Source organism: Girardinichthys multiradiatus, chromosome 13 (genome assembly GCF_021462225.1).
Source record: "Girardinichthys multiradiatus isolate DD_20200921_A chromosome 13, DD_fGirMul_XY1, whole genome shotgun sequence".
Classification (NCBI taxonomy): domain Eukaryota; kingdom Metazoa; phylum Chordata; class Actinopteri; order Cyprinodontiformes; family Goodeidae; genus Girardinichthys; species Girardinichthys multiradiatus.
The window spans coordinates 10,279,771-10,302,259 of NC_061806.1; the positions used below are offsets into that span (position 1 = coordinate 10,279,771).

At 42.9% G+C, this 22,489-nt stretch overlaps 2 protein-coding genes across 6 annotated transcripts in view; one reads left to right on the plus strand and one right to left on the minus strand.

Moving 5' to 3' along the window:
- Positions 1-54: 54 nt before the first annotated feature.
- Positions 55-10,616, minus strand: adck5 (aarF domain containing kinase 5). Of its 2 annotated transcripts, XM_047383312.1 has the most exons (15): positions 10,443-10,616; positions 9,687-9,778; positions 9,448-9,597; positions 7,421-7,496; positions 5,343-5,543; positions 5,116-5,256; positions 4,934-5,047; positions 4,728-4,859; positions 4,552-4,635; positions 4,380-4,461; positions 3,437-3,515; positions 3,269-3,360; positions 2,935-3,187; positions 2,588-2,704; positions 55-615 (listed from the first exon to the last, which is right to left on the minus strand). In XM_047383312.1, the coding sequence occupies exons 1-15, from the start codon at positions 10,464-10,466 to the stop codon at positions 513-515; spliced, it is 1,740 nt and encodes a 579-aa protein (XP_047239268.1). In that variant the 5' UTR covers positions 10,467-10,616; the 3' UTR covers positions 55-512. The 2 variants fall into 2 exon arrangements, with proteins under 2 accessions (XP_047239268.1, XP_047239269.1); XM_047383313.1 differs by lacking the exons at positions 9,687-9,778; positions 10,443-10,616 and having other exon boundaries at positions 5,343-5,538; positions 9,448-9,584.
- A 990-nt stretch (positions 10,617-11,606) lies between these two features.
- Positions 11,607-22,489, plus strand: part of ctdp1 (CTD (carboxy-terminal domain, RNA polymerase II, polypeptide A) phosphatase, subunit 1) — an 81,692-nt gene continuing 70,809 nt past the window's right edge. The window contains exons 1-7 of one of the 4 annotated variants that reach the window (XM_047383311.1): positions 11,607-12,189; positions 16,702-16,785; positions 17,678-17,771; positions 17,965-18,093; positions 18,198-18,348; positions 19,537-19,627; positions 20,470-20,636. In XM_047383311.1, coding sequence (XP_047239267.1) covers positions 11,891-12,189; positions 16,702-16,785; positions 17,678-17,771; positions 17,965-18,093; positions 18,198-18,348; positions 19,537-19,627; positions 20,470-20,636 — 1,015 coding nt within the window. In that variant the 5' untranslated portion in view covers positions 11,607-11,890. The remainder of the gene's footprint in view (positions 12,190-16,701; positions 16,786-17,677; positions 17,772-17,964; positions 18,094-18,197; positions 18,349-19,536; positions 19,628-20,469; positions 20,637-22,489) is intronic. The other 3 variants (XM_047383310.1, XM_047383309.1, XM_047383308.1) reach the window with 3 other exon arrangements.

The window sequence follows — 22,489 nt, forward strand, 5'->3', positions numbered from 1 at the left end:
TTTGAGTTTCGATTTGTTCCTGTTAGGCTAAACTGTATAAAACACAACACAATGGAGAGGTAGAACATTTTATTAACAGGTAAAAAAACATTCTATTTAGTGGATTGTTCCTTCAACCTTCATCATGAGGTTTTGCGGCTCGCTGTATTCCATAGGGTCTTCTTCAGCTTATAGATGCATCCATCTAGAACACAGTGATTGAGTTTGGCTAAATGTTTTAAGACAAGACAGAAACATGTAGCTTTTATAAAATGCCTTCTTACTGCTCTTCTAAAAACACAGAGAAAAAATGTCCTTAAATGAAATGAAATGATTCTCATCGGCTGTGGTATTCAGGTGTCCCGGAGCGGGCTCAGTGCCTCTTCAGATCGTCACCCATCCTGTGATTTGGCTTAAAAGATCTAAGCAGCACCATGTCCAGCAGTGCTTTTATAGTGGGCTGCTAAAAACGCTGAAGAGAGCAAGATTCACTTGGTACGTGGAATGGCTCCTCCTACTGTTTCATTGCAGTACTACAACATGTAATTGTACACATCGGCGTTCAGAGTCGCGAGACCCAGCATCTCCAGCAGCCTCAGGAAGGTCCGGGTCAGGCTCATGATGGCCATCTCAGACCTGAATAAAGAGAAGTGTTTATAATATGTGGTACCTGTGGTCATACAAGCAGGCTTAAAACGAGGGAAGGTTCGGATTAAATAACAAAATGCAGCAATTCTTTAACATTCCCTTCATAATGTTAATATACAGAGCCTTACAGAAGTATTCATACACGGTTTTCCAATTTTATTTACATTTGTATTAAGCTTCCATGAGTCAATACTTCCAGGATCCACTTTTCACAGCAACAAGGGCTGCTAGTCTATTGAGAAATGTTTCTTCATTCAATTGTAGCTCTGGTTGTACAGCGGTTGGACAATGAAACTGAAACACCTGTCGTTTTAGTGTGGGAGGTTTCATGGGTAAATTGGACCAGCCTGGTAGCCAGTCTTCATTGATTGCACATTGCACCAGTAAGAGCAGAGTGTGAAGGTTCAATTAGCAGGGTAAGAGCACAGTTTTGCTCAAAATATTGAAATGCACACAACATTATGGGTGACATACCAGAGTTCAAAAGAGGACAAATTGTTGGTGCACATCTTGCTGGTGCATCTGTGACCAAGACAGCAAGTCTTTGTGATGTATCAAGAGCCACGGTATCCAGGGTAATGTCAGCATACCACCAAGAAGGATGAACCACATCCAACAGGATTAACTGTGGACGCAAGAGGAAGCTGTCTGAAAGGGATGTTCGGGTGCTAACCCGGATTGTATCCAAAAAACATAAAACCACGGCTGCCCAAATTACGGCAGAATTAAATGTGCACCTCACTCATGCCAATGCCAAACGTCGGTTTCAATGGTGCAAGGAGCGCAAATCTTGGGCTGTGGACAATGTGAAACATGTATTGTTCTCTGATGAGTCCAACTTTACTGTTTTCCCCACATCTGGGAGAGTTACGGTGTGGAGAAGCCCCAAAGAAGCGTACCACCCAGACTGTTGCATGCCCAGAATGAAGCATGGGGGTGGATCAGTGATGGTTTGGGCTGCCATATCACGGCATTCCCTTGGCCCAATACTTGTGCTAGATGGGCGCGTCACTGCCAAGGACTACCGAACCATTCTTGAGGAACATGTGCATCCAATGGTTCATTGTATCCTGAAGGCGGTGTCGTGTATCAGGATGACAATGCACCGATACACACAGCAAGACTGGTGAAAGATTGGTTTGATGAACATGAAAGTGAAGTTGAACATCTCCCATGGCCTGCACAGTCACCAGATCTAGGCGAGTCAGGAAACGTTTTCCTCCACCAGTATCACATAGTGACCTGGCCACTATCCTGCAAGAAGAATGGCTTAAAATCCCTCTAACCACTGTGCAGGACTTGTATATGTCATTCCCAAGACAAATTCATGCTGTATTGGCAGCAAAAGGAGGCCCTAATAATAAATTATTGTGGTGTAAAACCAGGTGTTTCAGTTTCATTGTCCAACCCTTGTATATTTAGGGTTGTTTCCTGCTGAAAGATGCCTCTTTTTGGTCCCATCTGACCATAACACCTTCCATATTAATGCCTGGCCATCTGTGTGTGTATGACATTGTTTTAACCATTACTTTTTTTTTTGTTGCCTCTCCTCCACAAAGACCATACTTGTGAAGTGCACAACTAACAGTTGTTGATCTTTGCAGCTCCTCCAGAGCTACCATTGGCTTCTTGCTTGCTTCTTTGATGAATGCTCTCCCTGCCCAGCCTGTCTGTTCAGGCGAATGTCTCCTGGTAGGTCTGCTGTTGAGCCACTGTCTTCCCCACCATGTTCTTCACGACTTTTCTGTGTTCCTTGGTCTTCATGATGCTGTTCCTGAATGTTCTCTAACAAACCTCAGAGGCCTTCACAGAACCTCTGGATTCCAAAGGTGGCAATGATTTTATTTAGGAATATTGGTATACAGGGGGGTTGGATAAAACTATAAAACATTTTGAAAACCATGTATCATTTTTGTTCCATTCAGTTAAGCACTACCATCAAGAGTACAAAGATGCTCACCTTAAAGCCACTTGAAACTTGAGACTCTCCCAGGTTGTCCTATACCAGCTGATGATCCGGATCCTGGGCAGTATTCCCAGCTTCTCTGCCTGAATCTTCCCCCACCCTCGCACCGCACTTGGAATTGAAGAATAAAATGGGATGAGTCCATGACTGTTAAACTCCAAACATGCTCGTTAAAATGAAGCAACATGTTTTTAGCCAGCAGGTCATCCCACCATCACTCAAAGCATACTGGACACTGAAGAAGAACTGCTGTGCTGATTGGTTCCTTCATGATAACATTGTACCCCAGCAGGGTTTCCTCCCCCATTACCCGCCCACCATCTGTGCAACCCCTAACTGACCTTTTGGCCATGAGAAAGTAGCGGTCCACTGGCGCGCCCAGAGTGATGTTGATGCTCCGGACCGTGTTGATGTTCCGGAAGACCAGCAGCATGGGTCGGGGCATGGACTTCAGCACCCGCATGATGCTCTCGAAGCGGTTAATTGCCATTTCTCGCATGTAGGCCGTCTCCTCCCGGCTCAGGATGTTGGACAGGGCCAGAGTCCGCATGTTGATGGGGCGCTGCAGCAGCATCTCGCAGAACAGGAAGTACTCTGCAGGCCATGAAACACTCTGAAGAGATTCTGTAGCTATACTTCTATCCTTAAAAGCAACGGAAGCCTCATCTTTGCTACCTTTGACCCCTAGAGCGTCAGAGTATGTCTTCATTGCTGCCTCGTCTCTCAGGATGATGGCTCGCCACAGTTTACACAGAGCCTCTCTGTCACTGAGGTCAGAGGTCACAGTTACACCTGCATGCGCTTCATCAAAATATCACTGAAGCAGACGTATTCATGCCTTACTGTTGACTGAGAAACTCGTACAAGCCGTGGTCCAACAGCACCAGCTCGGCCTTTTTATCTGGACCTTGTCTCACCAGAACTGCCAGAAAGCAAACAAACACTCAGCTATATTACACTGCAACTCTGAGAACCTCAATTAGTTTGTTTTCTGACATTTTTAAAAGCAAGGGTTCAAATTTATAAGAAATAAATTAGAAATCAAACCTTTTCAGCTTGTGAAATACCCAAACGGACACTCAAAGCCTAATTGTGACTTAACATTTTCGTCCTACATATTTTTCAGTTTCCTGAAATGCCACAAATTTCCAGATTTCCCACTCTGAAATGTTATATTTATAAATATAAATGTAATATAAATATAACATATCATAGTGGATTTATGGTAAAGATTTCTAAAGTGGACTGGCACAGTGGAACCTGCAAAAAAAGAAAGAAAATGCACGGTGGGATGGATGCATGGTGGGTGGTGGGATGGGTGCACAGATGGATTCATGGTGGGATAGATGCGTGGTGGGATGGGTGCACAAATGGATGGATGGATGCACAGATGGATGGATTCACGGTGGGATGCTCCAATACCTAACTAAAGGATGGATGCTACATTTACACAATTGAGCAGGGAATACAGTATGGAAAAGCAAATTTTCCATACTCTGTGTTTTTCCATACTTAACCAGATCTGAAAACCACTGAAGTCCAAGTCCAGACTTTTCCACACTGTTGGAGCCCAGTTTTCCAAAACATATCTAAATTTAAGTCATTCCAGCAAGGGTTTACGCCTGGATATTATGTCTGGACATGTTCTGGCTGTATCAGGATCCCTGAAATTATTTGATTACAGTTTTCTTAATGTTAGAAGTGATGAACAGATGAATCATGATACAAACCAGTAAGAAGGAAATGGAAAGATGCTTCCAATCAACAACTAATAGAATGTACCAACCATTTCCAGGGTGAGGGTCAGCGTGGATAAAACCAGTGTAGAATATCTGCTCTGCAAATATTTGGATCAGTTTACCTGCAGTCTGCAACACAGACACATGAATACTTCAGTTAGGATTGATATGAAAAACTCAATTCCTACAATCATTTGTTATATAGAGAAATCAGCTCACATCTTTCAGACTGATTCCTTGCTGCTTAATTTCTTCCACATTGTTGATTTTGCAGCCGCTGCAAAACTCAGCTGTCAACACCCTCTTTGTTCCAGGAATATGAAAATCAAGGTGATGGTGAAGGAGGCGCAGCAGGGTAGTAGGTTTATTTTCTTTTGTCAGATTAAAAGGCTTACTTTACTGGTTTGCTCCCAGAAGACTTTGGGCACAACTACAAAGTGAAAATGCTTCAGCTCCTCGGCGCACCTCTCAGAGTTTCTAGCTTCGTTCTCAAAGTCCAGCTCCTGAGCCAGAGTTCCCTTTAAGTCCTGCATGAAACCAGAGAGAGAACTGGTACGCAGACAGAAGCAGTAGGGCTCAGAGAATTCAGCCATTTCCTCACCTTAAGGACCCATCGAAATCCAAAGCTAGGGTGCATGAATTTGATTATATCCAGCAGGATCTCCAAAGTTCGGATATCCCCATCAAACCTATCCCTCAGGTCAATGTACTGCACCTGCAGGGGCCACAACATCAGGTAAGAAAGGTTACAGAAAGCTGCGGCGGAGTATTCATGCAGCTCACCTTTACAGCGACAGGAGTCCCATCGCAGAGCTCCGCCTTGTGAACCTGAGCCAAGCTGGCCGCTGCAATAGGCTCGTAGTCGAAGGTTTTAAAAAGCTGCTTGGGGGTTTTGTTGAAGTCCTCCAGGAAGAGAGCGTCCACCTGTTTCAGACAAACATACACGTTAAAACCCTCCGTTTGGCCTTCTCTCACAGCACTACATGCCCTGTTTGTGATGCAGGACTCACCTCCTTGTACCTCCTGTTCAAGGCTTTGTCCTCCAGGACCTGCAGGGTGCGGATGTACTCGGGGGGCAGCAGGTGGTTGAAGGCACAAAGCCCCTGACCCAGTTTGACGTACAGTCCTCCATTCCGTACGGCTCCTTCCACCATGGAGTGTGCTGCCCTCTGGTGGCAGGCTGAAATCTCTGACAAGTAGGATGGGCTGCTCTGGCAGGGGGCAGGACAGAAGTCGGACATGATGGTCTGTATAAACTCATCCTGTGGTCACCTTCATCTTCAATATCTGGGCTCTAAATACTGGCTTGGTCTACAGAAACACTACAACCCCGAACATATTTAGGGTGTTCTGTGATGCACCAAAACAAACTAGGGCATATTTGTGAAGTAAAATTGATTTAAGGCGCCTGAACACAAATGCATGCCATCCTTTCAGATTTTTATTTGTAAAAAAATAATAATAATAATTTTAAACCATGTATCAGACGTCCCTAAATAAAATCGAAAGCAACCAGTTGTCTTCAGGAGCCTCCTAATGAGTAAATGGAGTTCTTTTTAGAAGGAAAACTAACACAGCAAATCAGCCTGAACACACCACGCTGATGGTGAAACATGCATTATGCTGTGGGTCTGCCTTTCTTCGGAGTTGATGTGAAAAAAAATGGAGCTAAATACGAGGTGGTCCTGGAGGTATAACTGAAACTAGCGGTGGTCTGCTTGACACCGAAGCTCCGTGGCAGAATCACTTTTAGCATTTTTTCACCGAAGAAACTCTCATTCTTGAACCTGTTCGGATTGAGTACTTTCGAACTTTGGTGTTGCTGAGCACCGACACGCGTTTCCACCTGTTTTGGGAACCAAGCATGACTCATCAACAGTGGACATTACTCAACGCCAGGTGAAAGCGCAATGATCCTTTTAATGGAAAAGGAGAGCATCCATAAAGTACAGTAAATAGGAGGCGGCGACTCCGTGGAAGAACAATGGGATGCACAATGTTTCCATTTGCATATGTTCAGCATCTGCGAGTATAACCAAAACCAGTAGTAATACAATATGTGTTCTGGCCTGGTTCAGTGGTTTATATAGTAGTGAATCACCAGGGGATGGTGAAACAGTGTGCAACGTGTTGAGAGACGCTGAGCCAAGAGAAACAGATTCCGCCTCACAGCATGGAACAAATAAAAAATAAAAACCTTATATGCCTGTTCTTACTATCCTCAGCTCATACACAAACATAACAAATAAACAAGCTATAAACATACCACTTATTAATTACATAAGTGCGTTGGTCTCCAGCTATTATAAGATTGTCTTGGATGTTAATTTGATTTTCCAAATGATGGTTGTCATTATTTATTAACCAGACATACATAACATTACTTCTTCACCCTAACAAATACATATTCAGACAGAATCCCCACATGGTAATGAAGCAGAAGCTCTTTTCAGCAGAGAGGGCTTTCATAAAGAAGCAGTTGACTTTAGGTCGCAGATACAAGCTGCTCGTCATCTTTTTGGCCACCAGATGTCACTAAAGATCAACTTCAATGCTACAGAAAGCTTTATTTGGCCATCCTCGCCACAAACTGACAGTGGAAGAGACTCCAGTCGCCTACTGCCTGATGATGATGCTTACGTTTCAATGTTTATTAGACATTTCTAACATTTAGAGTACAAATGTGCTTTACTATCATTAGTTTGTTTAATAAATTTAGTTGATTTCCAATGAGGATCTCAAGATTCTGCAGTTGTCCATTTGTGGCTCCAAGTGGGGTTCCTGCCCTTACTTTGGGAAAGTGTTAAAATGTCCCAGTCAAAGTCCCGAACCAAATTCAATTAATAATCTGCAGTAAGACTTTTTAACTAATGTTCACAGATGTCTGTCTTTAGCTTGCTTGCAAAGAGAAACGTGGAAATCTTTCGTTTTTAGGCACACTAAGCAGATGGAGACAAGCCCCAAAAGAATTGACTCAGTGGGGCTGAATACATTCGATCATGATAAGACTTAGTTCAAGGTCCTGCGAGTCCAAACGAGATGAAACATTTCTCGACTCAGCAGCAAACTCTGACTACATGGATTTTACCTCGTCCGTCCCACGCAGAGCCACATTGGTGGTCCACCAGTAATCCACAGAGATGAAGATCCCCACAGAGAGAGACCTGGGGACATACACATCAGACGCTCACTTGGACTTTGGACAACAGAATATTGGGGAAAAAAAAACAGAATTGCTTCTGCATTGTTGGCGGGTTTTCAAGAAACAAATATATATAATACAACTTGGAACTACCTAATCCGGAGTCCTGACGGGAAACAAATCCTTATTTTGCTTTCTATGTTGACTAGATGTACTCTCTTTTTACCCGAGGCGAAAGATTCATATGCTCCACAGCATCACTGACCCTCATGAACCACATCTCTCCAATGTGGGCAACCTGATCAGGGTGTTTTGGTGTGTAAACCACACCTTCCTGTCTCATGGATTGTCTCACTGGGTCAAAAATTATTTAAATGCCCCAATCTGACTAGTAATTTTATGCTCCTAAAGATTTAATATCAGACCATAATTCTACTGCGGTCCTGATTTAAGCCAGCTGAGGGTTATGACATATGGGAGATTATGGCTATAAGCGATCTCTGCTGGTGGATCTTGTTCATTGAAACCACATAGCTCATTTTCATACAGCCGACTAGAAGATTAAAGAGAAGAAATGATCAGAGTGAGTCCGTAGAAATCTCAGATGCCTCCTTCGGTGCCGCCCAAAAGTCTGGGGACAAACAGGCTAAGCGTAAATGTACCCAGTAGCGAAGAACTGGGTTTCAATATGCTTGCACCATTCCTTACACCAAGAGCATGTCTTTAGCAGTGGCAGCATCATGGTGTGGGAATCCGTCTCTTCAGCAGGAACGAGGAAAATGGATGGAGCTCAATTGAGACCAGTTCCACTTTCATAAAGGACAGTAAACGTTCTGATCCCACAGAAATGAAGGGATGTGCCTTTTTATGAGTCAAATCAAGTGTCCAAAACCTTTATTTGAGTTGTACAACACCTCAAAGTAGAAACAACACATGGTTGATGTATCTACAAAGCAAAAAAATTGAACTCCAAACTATTCCTGACTCATTTTTTTCTGTTTATTCTGATTTGTGCTGCGGTGAATCCAGGACAAAAGCTGTCATTTAAATAGAAAATAATTTTAATATAAAATTAACTTTTAGTTTTTATTATTTTCTAAAGGTTTTGTAGCTCTGGTGGCATTTATTCACTAGTAGCTTGAGCAGAAGAAATGACCCACGGCCGAGAATCGAACCTGGGACAGCTGCGTTGAGGACCGAACCCTCATTTTTTTTTTTACTGCATTTATTAAATGGTATTACTGCATTATTTTATTTATCTAAATTTCTAAAGTAATTTAAGTTTCTTGTCAGAATTTCCTCCAACTTGATGCTGAAAAAACAAAAGTTTTGGTTTTTGGGACCAGAAAATGCACGGTTAGGAATCCACACTCACCTGGACTCCATGAGCCTGAATCCCACAGAACAGAACTTATGGTCTATAAAGAACTGAACTGTCTTGAACCCAAATAGATTTCAGGGTTGCTGTATTAAATGTAAATGTATTAAATAATGTAGACACCTCCGGTCATTAGAGACCTCATCACTCCCGTCTTCCCCAGGATGAGAACTGAACAAGGAAAGGCAGCATCTAGTTTCTATGCTTCTAGGTTCAGGAATCAAGCGCCTGGAAACCTGTGAGAAACTGTTGGCTCTTTTAAACCAGGACTGAAAACTATTTACTGCAGTTTACTCATAAAGACCATGGATTGGTTTATTATTCCCATCACTCTTGAGCTTTTCATTTGCCTTTTATGTGATGCTTTGTTTGTCTTCATGACATATTAGGTGTTTGTCTGTTTGTTTGTTTTTTATCTCTGTTCCTTTGTTTTAGCCAGTGTATGAATGGCACTAAACAACAGAAAATAAGGAATAAGGTTTGGACATTTTTATCATGAGTTTTCATTTTTCCATATTAAACCAGACATGGAAAATCAGAAAACATTTCTTGTGTTCTAAAAACTGATTACGAACCCTGCATGCATGCAACAAACCTGCAGAAACGACCAAATCCCTCAATCACAATCCTCATCCTCCTCCTCTGCTTTGGGTCTGAAACAGCATACATTACACCAGCTGCCAGAGGAAAGCTCACAGAAAGGCCGAGAAGACTCTTCCAAAACAGCCCCCTGTGCTCCCCCGGCCTGAAAGGAGAACATACTTCATCAAGGAAAAGGACATTCATTGTGGACAACCGTCCAGACTGTAAAAGTAGGACTTAAAGCACAGATACCTGACTGAGCCGAGGGATCTGGTGGTCCGGGCCGGGAGAACATGGTGTGGATGTCTTTGGAGCACAGCCAGATGACGATTGCATAATCTAAACTAAAGGGAAACAGAGAAGCTGCATCTTATAAATAAAGCCAGAAACCCCAGCTTATATTTCTGACATGCAAACAGTCTGGCTTTTAACCAGGGAAGCGTGTGACGTGGACAGATTGGTGGGTTAGTAACTGAAAGTGAACTTTGGACCCTCAGGAGGACTTATCCGAGCAGATCCAGCCTCCCACGCCGGGCTGTGTGTGTTTGTATGCTGGGAAAGATGCAGGGGAGAGTCCCACCAAGGCCAGAACTGCTGTTTTTGTTCGCTGTCTGCATGTGAGGGACAAAATGTCTCTACGGCTGACAAATTGATCCCCAGATAACAGTGATGTCTTTGACCTGAGCACGTACAGATGCAACAAGGTTCCTTCTCTAACTTCCAAGAGGACAAGTCAGGCGTTAACAATCAAACGCTCCTGCTGCTTCTGTCGTCTAGAAAACTAACAGGAAACTCTAATAAACAAAAACAAAAACAAAAGAACAAAACACTGACATTTGTGTAGATAAAAAGCTTTGCCACGCTGACATTCTGCAGTGATTTGAATCATTTAACTGTCACAGCAGATCCGAAGATAAGCAAGAGAGCGAATAATGGTTAGCTGCTAGCCGACGAGGTGAACTCAAGAAGTAACCCTATCGAACGGAAGTAAACATGTGCTTTATTTACCACTCTTGAGGTTTCCCCTGTCATGGTTCCTCAGAATGATAACAGCCCTCTGTTAACAGCGACGAATAACAGCCACAGGACCCGCCGCCTCCAGCCGCAGAACCTCTTTTGACTGCTAGCATACTCGGTCAGTCAAAGAGTAACTACTGCGTTAGTCCAAGATGAAGCACGCCTGTCTACTTCCGTCTCCTTATAACACCTCGAGAAGGAGACGCTGGAGCTGGATTTGAGACGTACGCATTTGCGAGTTTTTGACGTGTTTCGGCCATCCGGAGGAGTCCTTGGAATTTAGCTTGAAAGATGCTGCGTTCGATTTGTCTTTTCTTGAATCTGGGAATAACGTCCAGTCTAGTCCAGATTGAGCACTTTTAGAAACTTTGAAAAGCGCTCTAAACAGTAAATTTAAATTACTTGTATTTTTTTTTTTTTTCTATAGGTGAAAATTAATTGGGACATTTTTTTTTATCGGAAAGTGCCTTCAGGCGACATTTGTTTTCACTATATACATAAAGGTATTTCCATTGAGTTTCTAGTAGTTAGCATCAAACCAGTCAGTAGCTAGAATTGAGTTGCAACTAGAAGTCAACTAGGGTGTGACGTGATTCCCAGATACAGTCATTCAGACAGAGAACTATCTTGAAAGCCTACTCTTTGGTTGGAGATGTCAAAAGAGAACGTCATTAAACAGAGTGGGACAAGGGCATATGCCCTGTGGAAACTTAATGTTCACGCCTCCCTCTCTTTTCCTTTGCATTCCATCCCGTAAGGCAACTTACTGAAAGTAATTATTACACTGACATCCTTTTTGACTTTCAAAATGTTTACCTGGAGTATCTCAGTATACATCCCCATCCCTCATCACAGCTAACCGTATGCTTCATCTGCACATTAATATCTGCTTTACACTTAGCCTAACAGTTTTAAGTCATGTTCTCATAAACACATCCCCATGTGGAAATTGGCGGATTTAAAGTATCGGAAATACTTATGTGGACTTCAAAATAAAACAAAACGGCAACACTGTTCGTCTACACTTAAACTTAAGAATTGCTGGGTTTTTTTTTTTTTTGTCAATAATACCAATATTTAAAATATGATGATTGAACAGAGCAGTAGTTTATGTTGTAAAAATCGTTTCGACGCAGCAAATGACATTTTATATGAACGTTTATTTTGAAGTGTGTTGTTTATGTCGCCTGACCACCGGAAGCTGTGCGAGCTGTGTCGCTGCAGCGTTGCGCTTTCCTGTTTACGAGCGGGAATAGCGAACGGAGCTACACCGTGGAGACTTCAGGGTTTATAACCGTCTGCACGTTTGTTGTTAGCCGTTTTCCAGTGCTGCGGTCTGCATGTTTTAATGAACCACCGGGCGCTGTGGGGAGTTGTAGAAACGTCGTAGGCGGAGCGCTGGTGAACACGAGAGGTGTTTTTGGAGCGGAGCGGGACAGATGGAAGATCCTCCTGCAGATTCTAGCGGCAGCGATGCAGCAGCCGCAGCGGAGGGCCCCGCGGTGCAGGTGGCTGACATGCGCTGGCCAAGCGGAGCTCTTCCGCTCCGGCTCCTTGAGTGGAAGGTCAAGCCAGGGACTCTCGTTAACGTCGATTCGGTTCTTGCTTTATGCACTCTCATAGTTCAGGACAAGGAGACGGAGGCTGCTGCTAGGCTGCCAGAGAAGAAGGTGAAATCCGACCGTGCTGGAGTGGTGAAGGAGCTGTGCTGTCAGCCTGGACAAATCATTCCTCCCGGGTGAGTCAACGACTCTACCTGCTATTTTTAACTTATGTTAGCTGATCTGCGTATGTCAGCTGCGCCTACCGACAACACCCTGTTAAAACACGGCTGTTAGCTTAGAAGCTAACGATGCTAACTTGATTTTAGCCTTGGTTCCACTGTCAAGGTAGCCCAAATAAACAGCCTTTTACCAGAAACTTCCAAAGTAAAATAAGGCCACATAAAAAAAAAAAAAAAAACGCCACACAGCCTTATTAGACGTTTTAATAATAATGTAAAAGATAATACAGTTTAAGTGAGCAAGCGACTGATTGGCTCGTTGGTACTATAAATTGATGCTACTAAAATCTAGGTAATCGCTTTTATTTTGAAGCCCGAACCACATGGAGCGCTATCTCGCGTTGTTTTGACTTAACCTAACAAGAACGGACGTGTAGGAATTGAGCAGGTTGACAGGTGGGAGGCATGTCCAGCCGGCTTGACTCGCCCGACCTTTTCCCGCCGTTTTTATGCTACAGAATTCAACAGCATCTGCCTCTACTGAAGCTAAACGTTAAAGGGAAAAGTAGTTCGAGAAGAGGTTTTAGTATTGGGGTTTAAAAACATACTGGGGCAATAAATAACACTATGTGCTCTTCACTCTTTTACATATTACGAGGACGAAGAGGCACACCTCTTCAAAATATTACAGTAGCTCTTGAAAGTATACACGCCCCTGTTAAAATGCCAGGTTTTGCCGGCTAAATAAATTCAACCATAATAAACAAATTTCCAACTGTTTTCCAGATAACATTTGACATTTATCCTGTACTATAAAGCTCAAAGACACACCTTTTAGAGGGAAAGACGAGTGTAAACCCCCTAAAACCTAGACTGATGAATCACCTTCACGATTCTTCTATCAGCGTCTCATATCTCGGCTTAACACTGTTTTTCCCCACCCTACCTTGCAGTAGTTCCCAGATCTGTCAGATGTGAGGACCAGTCTTGTCTGCATCCCCTTTCTGGAGGCACCACAGATTTTTCTCAGGTTTAGTTCTGCACTCTAGCCAAGCCAGAAAACTTTAATGTTCCCTTCATTAAGTGGATTTGGATGTATGCTTAGGCTTGGCGTGATGCTGAAAAATGAACTCCCTTTTCCCCTCTGGCCTTATAGCAGAGATCTGAAGGCTATAGACCATGACCTTCTGGTATTTGGAACTACTGATTCCCCAGTCCCATCACAAGGACAGTAACACCAGAGCATGATTCGGCCACCACCATGTTTCATCGTGGGTGTGGTGTTTCTTGCAGTGTTTCTTCTGTACTAAACATAAAACACCATCTTGTATTGTGTCTCCAACCTTTCAATTTTACTTTAATCTGACTGTAACACAATCTCCTATAAGGATTTGTGAGATCTTAGTCAGGCTTGGATGTTTTCTTTTGAAGAACTGGTTTCTGTCTTTTCACCCAATCCTTACCCGGCACATATGGAAAGTATACTGGATCGTTGTCACATGGAGAATACAACCAATCCCCGTTGAAAATTCCTGCAGCTCCTTTGGTGTCACTGCTGGCCTCATGGTAGCCTCCTCGACCAGCTTTTTTTTTGGTCATTTCAATAAATTAAGCGAAGAATTCATTTTTTGTATTGTCACTGTTGTCCCTTATTTTCTCCTGACGGATTCTTTTCTACAATGAGATCTTTCTGATTCTTCTAACCTCTTTAGAAATTGTGGCTTTCACTAAAAGATGCGGATGGAAAATCCAACCAGGCCGTCTGAAATTAGTTTTATGTTAATCAGATTCAATGTCATTGATGTAGGTGTGAATTAACAAGAGTGGAGGCTGAAAATGAATCAGAAGGTGCTTCAGCATAGCATTAAGGTTGTGGGCACTAATGCAACCACTTTATAGATTTAGTTGTGTTGCAGTTGAGTTGTGCAGAACGAAAGTCACATCATATGTATAAAAATGTCGAAATGTTTCACCAGGGTCTCATTTTTACAGATATTATGTTGGATTCTACATAATCGTGGAAATGACATCTGATTTGACAGTTGTCGATCAGACTGCCAGTGACACCAGCCACAAGGAGGATAAGCAACAGAACGTCACTGCTATAGAGTCAGGTTGCTCAGAGTGCTGTTCCTATATCGATGGAAAGTTAAGAGGAAGAAAAAAGTGCGTTTAAACAAAGGTGAACAAGCCACAAGGATAGCTGCAACCTTGAGGGGACTGTAAAACAAATTTCACTGAAAAGCTTTGGTGAGATTCACAGGGCATGGACCATCACAGGAGTTAGTGCATCACTCAGATGTATCCTGCACATTGGCTACAACTGTCACCTTTCATGAGTTATAAACAAACCCAGAACCAGAGACAATGTCAGAAGTGTCTCACCTGGGTGAAGAAGAAAAGGTGACTGTAATGTTGCTCCGGGCTCTATGGTCCAGATCAAAGTAAAGTTAGCATTTAATCTGGAAATTGAGGTCACAAAGTCTTGAGGAAGAGTAGAATCCAACTTACTTGAGATCCAGTTTTAAGCTTCTACAGTCAGTGATGATTTGAGGCGCCATGTTATCTGCTGGCAAGCTTTATGGAGATGCTGATTTTATTTTCCAGCAGGGCTTTCCACCTGTCCATACGACAGATTGATTGGCCAGAAAACTGGGCCGACTCGAACCCCATAGAGAATTTAGGAGGTATTGTTAAGAGAAAGGTCAGAGATATCAGAACCAACGATGCACCTCAGCAGAACCGCAGCCTGATTGCTTCTATCTCATGCTGCATTGATGCGGTAATACATACAAAATGAGCATTTATCCAAGAATTGAATGCATAAACTGTACAGTACATGGACTTACTTTCTGTGGTAAAATTATTTTCCTATAAGGCCTTATGTAACATTAACATTTTCTGGAAAAATGAATTTTGGTTTTCATTAGCTGTAAGTCACATTCATTTCAATTAACAGGGATACATCCATTTAAATATAACACTGTGTGTGTTTAATGAATCTATCTAATACATGGGTTTCACTTTTTCAATTAAATAACTGAAATAAATGAACCTTTAGATGACTTTCTTTTTAATGGCGAATCTGAATTTTATAAGTCAAGTTATCCGCAGTCAGCAAACATAGCCTGGATCTTTAAAACTAAAATAATGTACGAAAAGCACACAGAGTTCACACAGTCGTTCTGTATGAACAAAGATGAAGCCAAAATGCAAAAAGCCACATGTGGATAAAGTAAGTACACCCATGATCAGTAATCATGCAGAGCCACCGTTGGCAGCGGTCGTTCTCTTTATCAGTCCCTTGGCTCTCAGCTTTACAACATTGCTTGAGTTCGCAGATCTTTCCTCATATAATGCGTTGTTGAATTACCTGCACAGAATGTCAGTCTGATTAAGGTCTGGACTTTGGAACACTTTTACATTCTTTTGTTTTTGTAGTCATTCTGATCCATTTTATGCTTCTATAAAAGCAGGAGTTTGTGCAAGACAGGTGTGTGTCAACACAGCGCCAGGGGAGAAAGGTAACGGCAAGCGGCCTAGAGAAGCAGCAGAAACTGCCTATCAGTCACAGAAGGATTATAACACCACGTGCAAACTATTCGATGCCCATCATTCCATAATGAGGAGAGCAGTCACTAAGAAAAACATTTAAAACAGCTGCCAGGAGAGGACATCCCAGGAAAATCACCCCAAGGTCAAACCAGGCAATACGCAGACATATGGATGAAAAACCAGGAACTCCATCTAGGGCACTTTAGGCCTCGGTTAGCACACTAACTGTTAAAATTCATGATTGGAGAAAAATTAGAAAAAGAACAGGAGAAAGCTTCTTCTCATCTACACAGTATTTGACAGCTTGTGTGGGTTTGCAAACATGTATCTGAATGAACCATAAGATATCTGGATAGATGTCGTCTGAACCAATGAGACCAGTTTTTGGCACTAATGCGCAGCAGTATATTTGGGTTTCTCCACACATCTCAGCACAAGTCCTTCACTTCAACAGTTAAGCATGGAAGTGGAGGGATGATGATTTGGGCTCGTTGTGCAGCTGAACCAGGGGACCGTGCAGTTATTGAAGACACCATGGACTCTTATGCAAAGCATTCAGTTGTAAAATCTGGCCCAGTCAAAGTCTAGACCTCAACCTGACGAAAGCGCAGGGACTGGACCTCAAGAGTTCAGAAACAAATGTGTGTGAACCTCAATGAACTGAAGGACTGTTATTAAACAGTGGACAGAACATCCTCCTCAATAATGTGAGACAGGTCAAGTTCAGGTCATTGCTGCTAAGGGTTGTTCTTGCAGTAAATTCCAGAGTATTGCATCCTTGGAAACAAGTAATCCACATCCATGTGAGGCACAGTTTCTAAGGTATTTGACATGAAATGATCACCATGTAGAACGAAGATTTCTAATGTGGCCTTTGTAATATGTACCGTGTTTAAATGTTGAACTGCAGGATTTTCCTATTTGACCTCCTTAATTATTTCCTTTTTTTTTTTTTTTTTTTTTTGTCCCCAGTGGCGTCATTGTCAGAGTCGAAGAATGCAGCCATCCCATAGTGATGAAGGGTTTATGCGCAGAGTGTGGCCAGGATCTAACTCAGTAAGGCTCTTTTCTTCATTTTAGGACCAATGTCTATTTTTGTCTTTGTCACATAATTATCTGACATTTTAACCTACAAGAGAAAAACGTAAAATATGACTTCAGTGAGAGAACAAAGATTGTAATTCACCCTGTTTGAAGTCAGTTAGTTCATGCATTCATGATAAAACAAACAGACATCCTTGTTTAATTATATGATCAAGGAACAAATATTAAGACTATAATTAACATTGGTGGCAGTCAGAACCCCAGAGACCCAACAGGTTGTTTTAAATGTGTACAGAGCGTCCTGGAAGACCCAAACAAACATCTCAAATAGACGTCCGCTGAGTTAGCTCATAGTTCTGAAGGTGAAGCGCTTATTGCAGTAAATAGAATATTGTTTCGGTGTTTTTGCTCTTAGCTCTGGGACTCTGACATGCTGATGCCGACTGTTGTAGCCAGGTTTGTCTTCAAGGTTTGTCTGACTTTCTTCTCAGGCTGTATCTTGGACTGATCTGCAGGGAGTTTGGGGCGTTTGCAGAGTTCAGTTATGCATTCATTTTTATCTCCACCAAACATTTTATAACCAGAGAAGTAAGCAGGCTTGTACAGGCTGGTATGTACATTCAGGGATCTTTAAGGTTGTGCATAAGGAAAAAAATGAAATCCTGTAGATACTCCTGTAAATAATGGGATTAAACCCCTGTGGGGGTTGACATGTTGACATGTTTTGTGTTGTAGTGAAACACAACAGTCAGAGGTAGGTTGGAACAGCCCCGATCGAACTTCTGCAGGAGATTAGTTCATGAATCAGAGATTGTTCGTGACAGATCTATTTAGTCCCAATATGTTCAAGGACCTGAGAGATGCACAAACATGGAACTCCTACTCATTTTATCTCCTCTTTCAGGCTCCAGGGGACTAATGGGAACCAACATAGTCCCATCTCCACAGCAACGGTCTCCATGGTGCACAGTGTCCCTGAACTGATGGTCAGCTCGGAGGTGAGTCATGGCGGCGATGCCTGGAGGAACAACCATTCCACTGTAAAGTTTCGTTGTGTGGCCTGTTTGAGTTGAGTGTTAGAGAAATTCCCAGCTTCGTGTTACAGTGGATGACAAGAACCACTAAATAAACACAGGCTGTTCAGAAGAAATCTGCTTCGTTGCTGTGAGTTTATTGTTTCTCTCCACAAAGCAAGCCAAACAGCTGGCCCGAGAAGACCAGCACAGACTGCACCGGAACAAAAAGCTGGTCCTGATGGTGGATCTGGACCAGACACTGATCCACACCACCGAGCAGCACTGCCAACGCATGTCCAATAAGGTACTGCTTCCACCTGTTGCTCCTCTGTTGCTCATGGATCTGCTGAATCCACTGTATGGGTTTTCCTCTTCTTGTGTTTACCATCTTCTTAATGTCTCCTTCAGGGTATTTTCCACTTCCAGCTCGGTCGGGGCGAGCCCATGCTCCACACGCGGCTACGGCCGCACTGTAAGGAATTCCTGGAGAAAACCGCCAAGCTCTACGAGCTGCACGTCTTCACATTCGGAAGCCGCCTGTATGCACACACCATCGCTGGTAATGGACCCGTTGTCCCGTCCCTTCAGCTAAAACAGGACCACACTGTGGCTTGCAGTAGCATTCAGTTTTTGGGACTTTTCCCCGTTTTATCACGTTACAACCACTATCACTTAATGTGATGGACCAACACAATGTAGTGCATAGTTTGTGAAGTTGATAACAAACTTATATGGTTTTTCCAATATTTTATTCATTAGAAATCTGGAAAGCATGGTGAGCATTTGTATTTGGCCCCTTTACCCATACACCCCTAAATAAAGAGAAAGTGTCCACATGTCTGTAATTTAATGTCGGTATGCATTGGGCTGTTCTGTGAAGGCCTGAGTATTTTTTTTAGAGAGCATTAGTGAACAGAAAGTGTTATGAAGACCAATGGACACAGCAGACATGTAACGAGGTGCTCTGGTTAGTTACAACCTGTTAGAGGCCAGACTTTTCAGATTCTAGATTTCAGATTTTTATTTGCAGGAGTGTTTATGCTGAGATTACATTACACACCTTTTACTAAAGATGGGGCTTCCGAAGGCAGTGCTGGAATTTTATTTAGAGGTATTAGAGTAAAGGGGGCTTAATACACACTATATTTTTCAGATGTTCAAGTAACAAAATGTGAAAACATCCAGGAGGTATGAAAGCAAGTCCCTCAGCTTGTACTTCCTGCTTGTGTCCATCAGAGGGAAGTGTCTGCTCATGCTCTGCGTTCCAGCTTATGTTGGGGTTCGCTCGCCGTTGTTTCCTTCTGGGGAGGGCAAAGTTTCCGAAGCTGATTCTTTTTTTTTTGGGATGCTGCTTTTCTTTTTAGCATAAACATTTCCCTACTATACAGCAGGGTTTAGACGGCGTGTTTATACAGCCTCCTGTTGGTATTCATGCTGCTGTCTTTTATTATGGTATAAATAATAAGAGCAGCCCCAGCCTGGTACTGTTCTGCTTCCATGTGATGAATGTTTCATGCAGGATGAATTGGATCTCGCAGCTGACCTCATTGGAGAGAGTTCATATTTCTGCACTGCATATTTCTTTTCAGAAAAAGGGTAAACGTTAGATTGCTTTCGAAACAGTGCTGAGCACCTCCTTTAAGTTTTTTTTATTTTTTTTATAAATCTATTCTGTGACAACATCCAGATGAATAACATGGTGCAGCCGTAACAGAACTCCAATAAGCGTCTTTTTCCTCCTCTCTAGGCTTCTTGGATCCTGAAAAGAAACTGTTTTCCCACAGAATCCTTTCTAGAGATGAATGCATAGATCCGTTCTCCAAGACGGGGAATCTTAGGTGAGAAAAGCTCTCTATATTGGTTCATACATCAGCGTAGATGGTATTCCTACTCTTTATCAGCAGGGAGCTGTTGTCAGAAACGTCTGCATGTTCATACACGCATGATGCTGCCACCCTCATATGTCACTATGGGATGGCGTTCTCAGGCTAGTGAGGTGAGCTTTCCCTGTTTCTTAAATCATCCGACGTTGGTCATTGGGGCCAAACACATCATCAGAACACGCAACATGTCTCCCAGATTCAGCCATTATCGTTACATGGGCCCTTACTTTGGTTCTGAAGTTGATGCATACATTCTGGGACACGGAACACATCTCCTTCCTGACCAGTATGGTGTCTGGACGTCTCCATGGTTTTTCTCCATGAACAGATCTGGGACCTGCACCTAAGGGTGGACCAGGCTTGTGGAGGTCTCTCCTCTGGGTTTTCAATGATGTCACACAAGGAAGGGGTGTGTTTGAGACGTGGCCTTAGAATACATCCACAGGTGTGCCTTAAACTCAAATGTTGGGAGTTAGCTTCTCGGAAGCTTACAAGGCCATGACGTTCATAAAGGCCCTTCTGAGTCGTTTAGGCATAGTGATCTTCTGAATCTGAAAAAGGTCATAAAGAAATCTCTCATTTTTCTGTCATTTAGCAAATACAAATACCTGTAATAATCCTACCTGACCTAAAGTAGGAAGGTTTAGTCTGGTTTTAATGTCAGAAAGTGAGGACAAATGTTTTTCCACTTTTTATACTACAGTGTATGTAAATATCTGGTTTCTGCAGCTGATTTTTACTTTTCTGAATGTAGGAGTCTTTCATAAAGAATCAATCTGCATCATTTTCCTGGACAGGAACCTGTTCCCTTGCGGAGATTCCATGGTCTGCATCATCGACGACCGGGAAGACGTCTGGAAGTTTGCGCCGAACCTCATCACTGTGAAGAAATACATCTACTTCCAGGGCACCGGAGACATCAACGCTCCGCCAGGATCACGGGAAGCTCAGACGGCCAGGAAAGGTACAGACCCAACCCAGGAGGCTCTGAGAAGTCGGGCCTGTCCGCATCAGAACTCCAGTCCATGGGATGAGATGGGCGGCGTAAAGATTAGCCCTACCTGAACATTCGTTTTCAACGTTTCTTCTCTTTCTAGAAACACTAAGCGCTTAACGAGGTTTTCCGTGTAGCAAGGCTGGAAAACAAAAGAGTAATGAAGGATGAGTAGTTGAAAACGTTTTGTGATCTGCCATAATTCAACTAGACTCAATAAGACACGAGTCTAAGAAATTTCATCAGTCTGCATCGACTCGCCTTCATGTTTGGACATTTTAGGGTACGAAACCAAGCCGTCTTTAACTGGACGCCTCTTAGCAACCATTCGTCTGTTTGTACCCGCCTTTGGGAATGGTTTGTCTGTGAGTTTAAAGTCACATTGGTGGGGTGACTCCAATTTATAAAATATTTACCAACCGGAGGATTGGCACTTATTCTGGCTTGATCAGGGATCATAATCTGTCATTTTAGAAGAGTCAGCCGGCCCAAACGGATCAGAACCAAGACAGCCAGGTAAAGCCTCTTGACTCAAGACAAAACCTTGTTTTATGCCTTTACTGTAGTTTTAGCCACATGAAACCTGCATGACAACAGAAAAATATCCTTTGTGAGCCAGAAGAGTTAGAAAAACTTTAGGCAGAAAAATCTAAGCATTATGTTGTTAGTCCATGCCTAGTTAGGTTCAATGCTTTCATGTGTTGCACTAGTTTATTACAAAAAGTAATTTCAGGAGTTTTTATAGACAGAAACTCAGCAACCACTTCATGCACGCAGTGGTCCATGGTCTCATTTACTGCCTTCGTGTCCTTCGAGCCGGTCCAAACCCCGAGCCGCTGTAGCGTGCACCGTCTCCTCCGATTATTACGCCTCCATATCATGTCCATTCAGCCCTGTGGCTCCAAGTGATACTGTAAACCACTTTAAACAAGGAGACTTTTTGTTTTTTCATTTATTCCTTTTTGTTTTTTAGTCTGCCATGTTGACAGGTTATCTCCTCACATATTTCACGCTCAGACAGAGTCGCTGGCTGCAGAGTGACTCAGGGTTCCCAGGCGATTCGGATTTGCCTCGCAGGAGTATTCTCCTTCGAGAAGTGTTTGCCAACAAGGGTTGAAGGCAGAGCTCCTCTCGCTGTGCTGAAATCTGAGCACAGCTCTATGCGGGAAGTATTAGTGAGGGACTTTGGGCAACTTTCGGCAAGTAGGAAACGCAAACTTACCGATTGATTTTGGAGGCAAGTCTCCAAATAGATCTTCAGTCAGGCTGTTGGTCTCCGTTATTACAAGACAGTTAATTATAGTGCCCTGCAGATGTATTCATGCATAGATGCATTAATGTAAAGTAGGAAGAAAATGAAACAATGTTTTTAAACAAATCTGAAAAGTGTGGTGTGCATTTATATTCAGCCTTCCTGAGTCAAGACTTTGTTCAACCTCCTTTCACCACAGGTAGGGCTGCCAGTCTTTTGGGGTGTTTCTCTATCAGCTTCGCACACCTAGAGACCAACCGTTGAGCCTATTTTCTTTCCTCTGTCAGACTGGATGGAGAGCATCTTCGAACATCAATTTATAGATTTGGGCCCAGATTTTTCAGTCAGATTTAGGTCTTGAGTTTGACCTACCATTCCAACACATGAATGTGTTTTGATAAAAAGCTTTCATTGCAGCTCTGGATTTGTGTTTAGGGTCGTTGTCCTGTTGGAACGTGAACCTCCGCCCCAAAAACCATGTATTGTTTTCCTTCCAGTTCACAATGATGCATCATTTTGTGTTCATCTTTCACATAAATCCCACTTTTATCCACGGAGGTCTGCGGTTGTA

Excerpts from the sequence above, each read along its gene's own strand:
- adck5 (XM_047383312.1), bottom strand. The coding sequence starts at position 10,466 with ATGACAGGGGAAACCTCAAGAGTG. Across the intron at positions 5,257-5,342 it reads TGAACAGGAGGTACAAGGAG|GTGGACGCTCTCTTCCTGGA; the intron begins GTGAGTCCTGCA and ends TGTCTGAAACAG. Across the intron at positions 4,636-4,727 it reads TCTGGGAGCAAACCAGTAAA|AGGGTGTTGACAGCTGAGTT; the intron begins GTAAGCCTTTTA and ends CCTGGAACAAAG.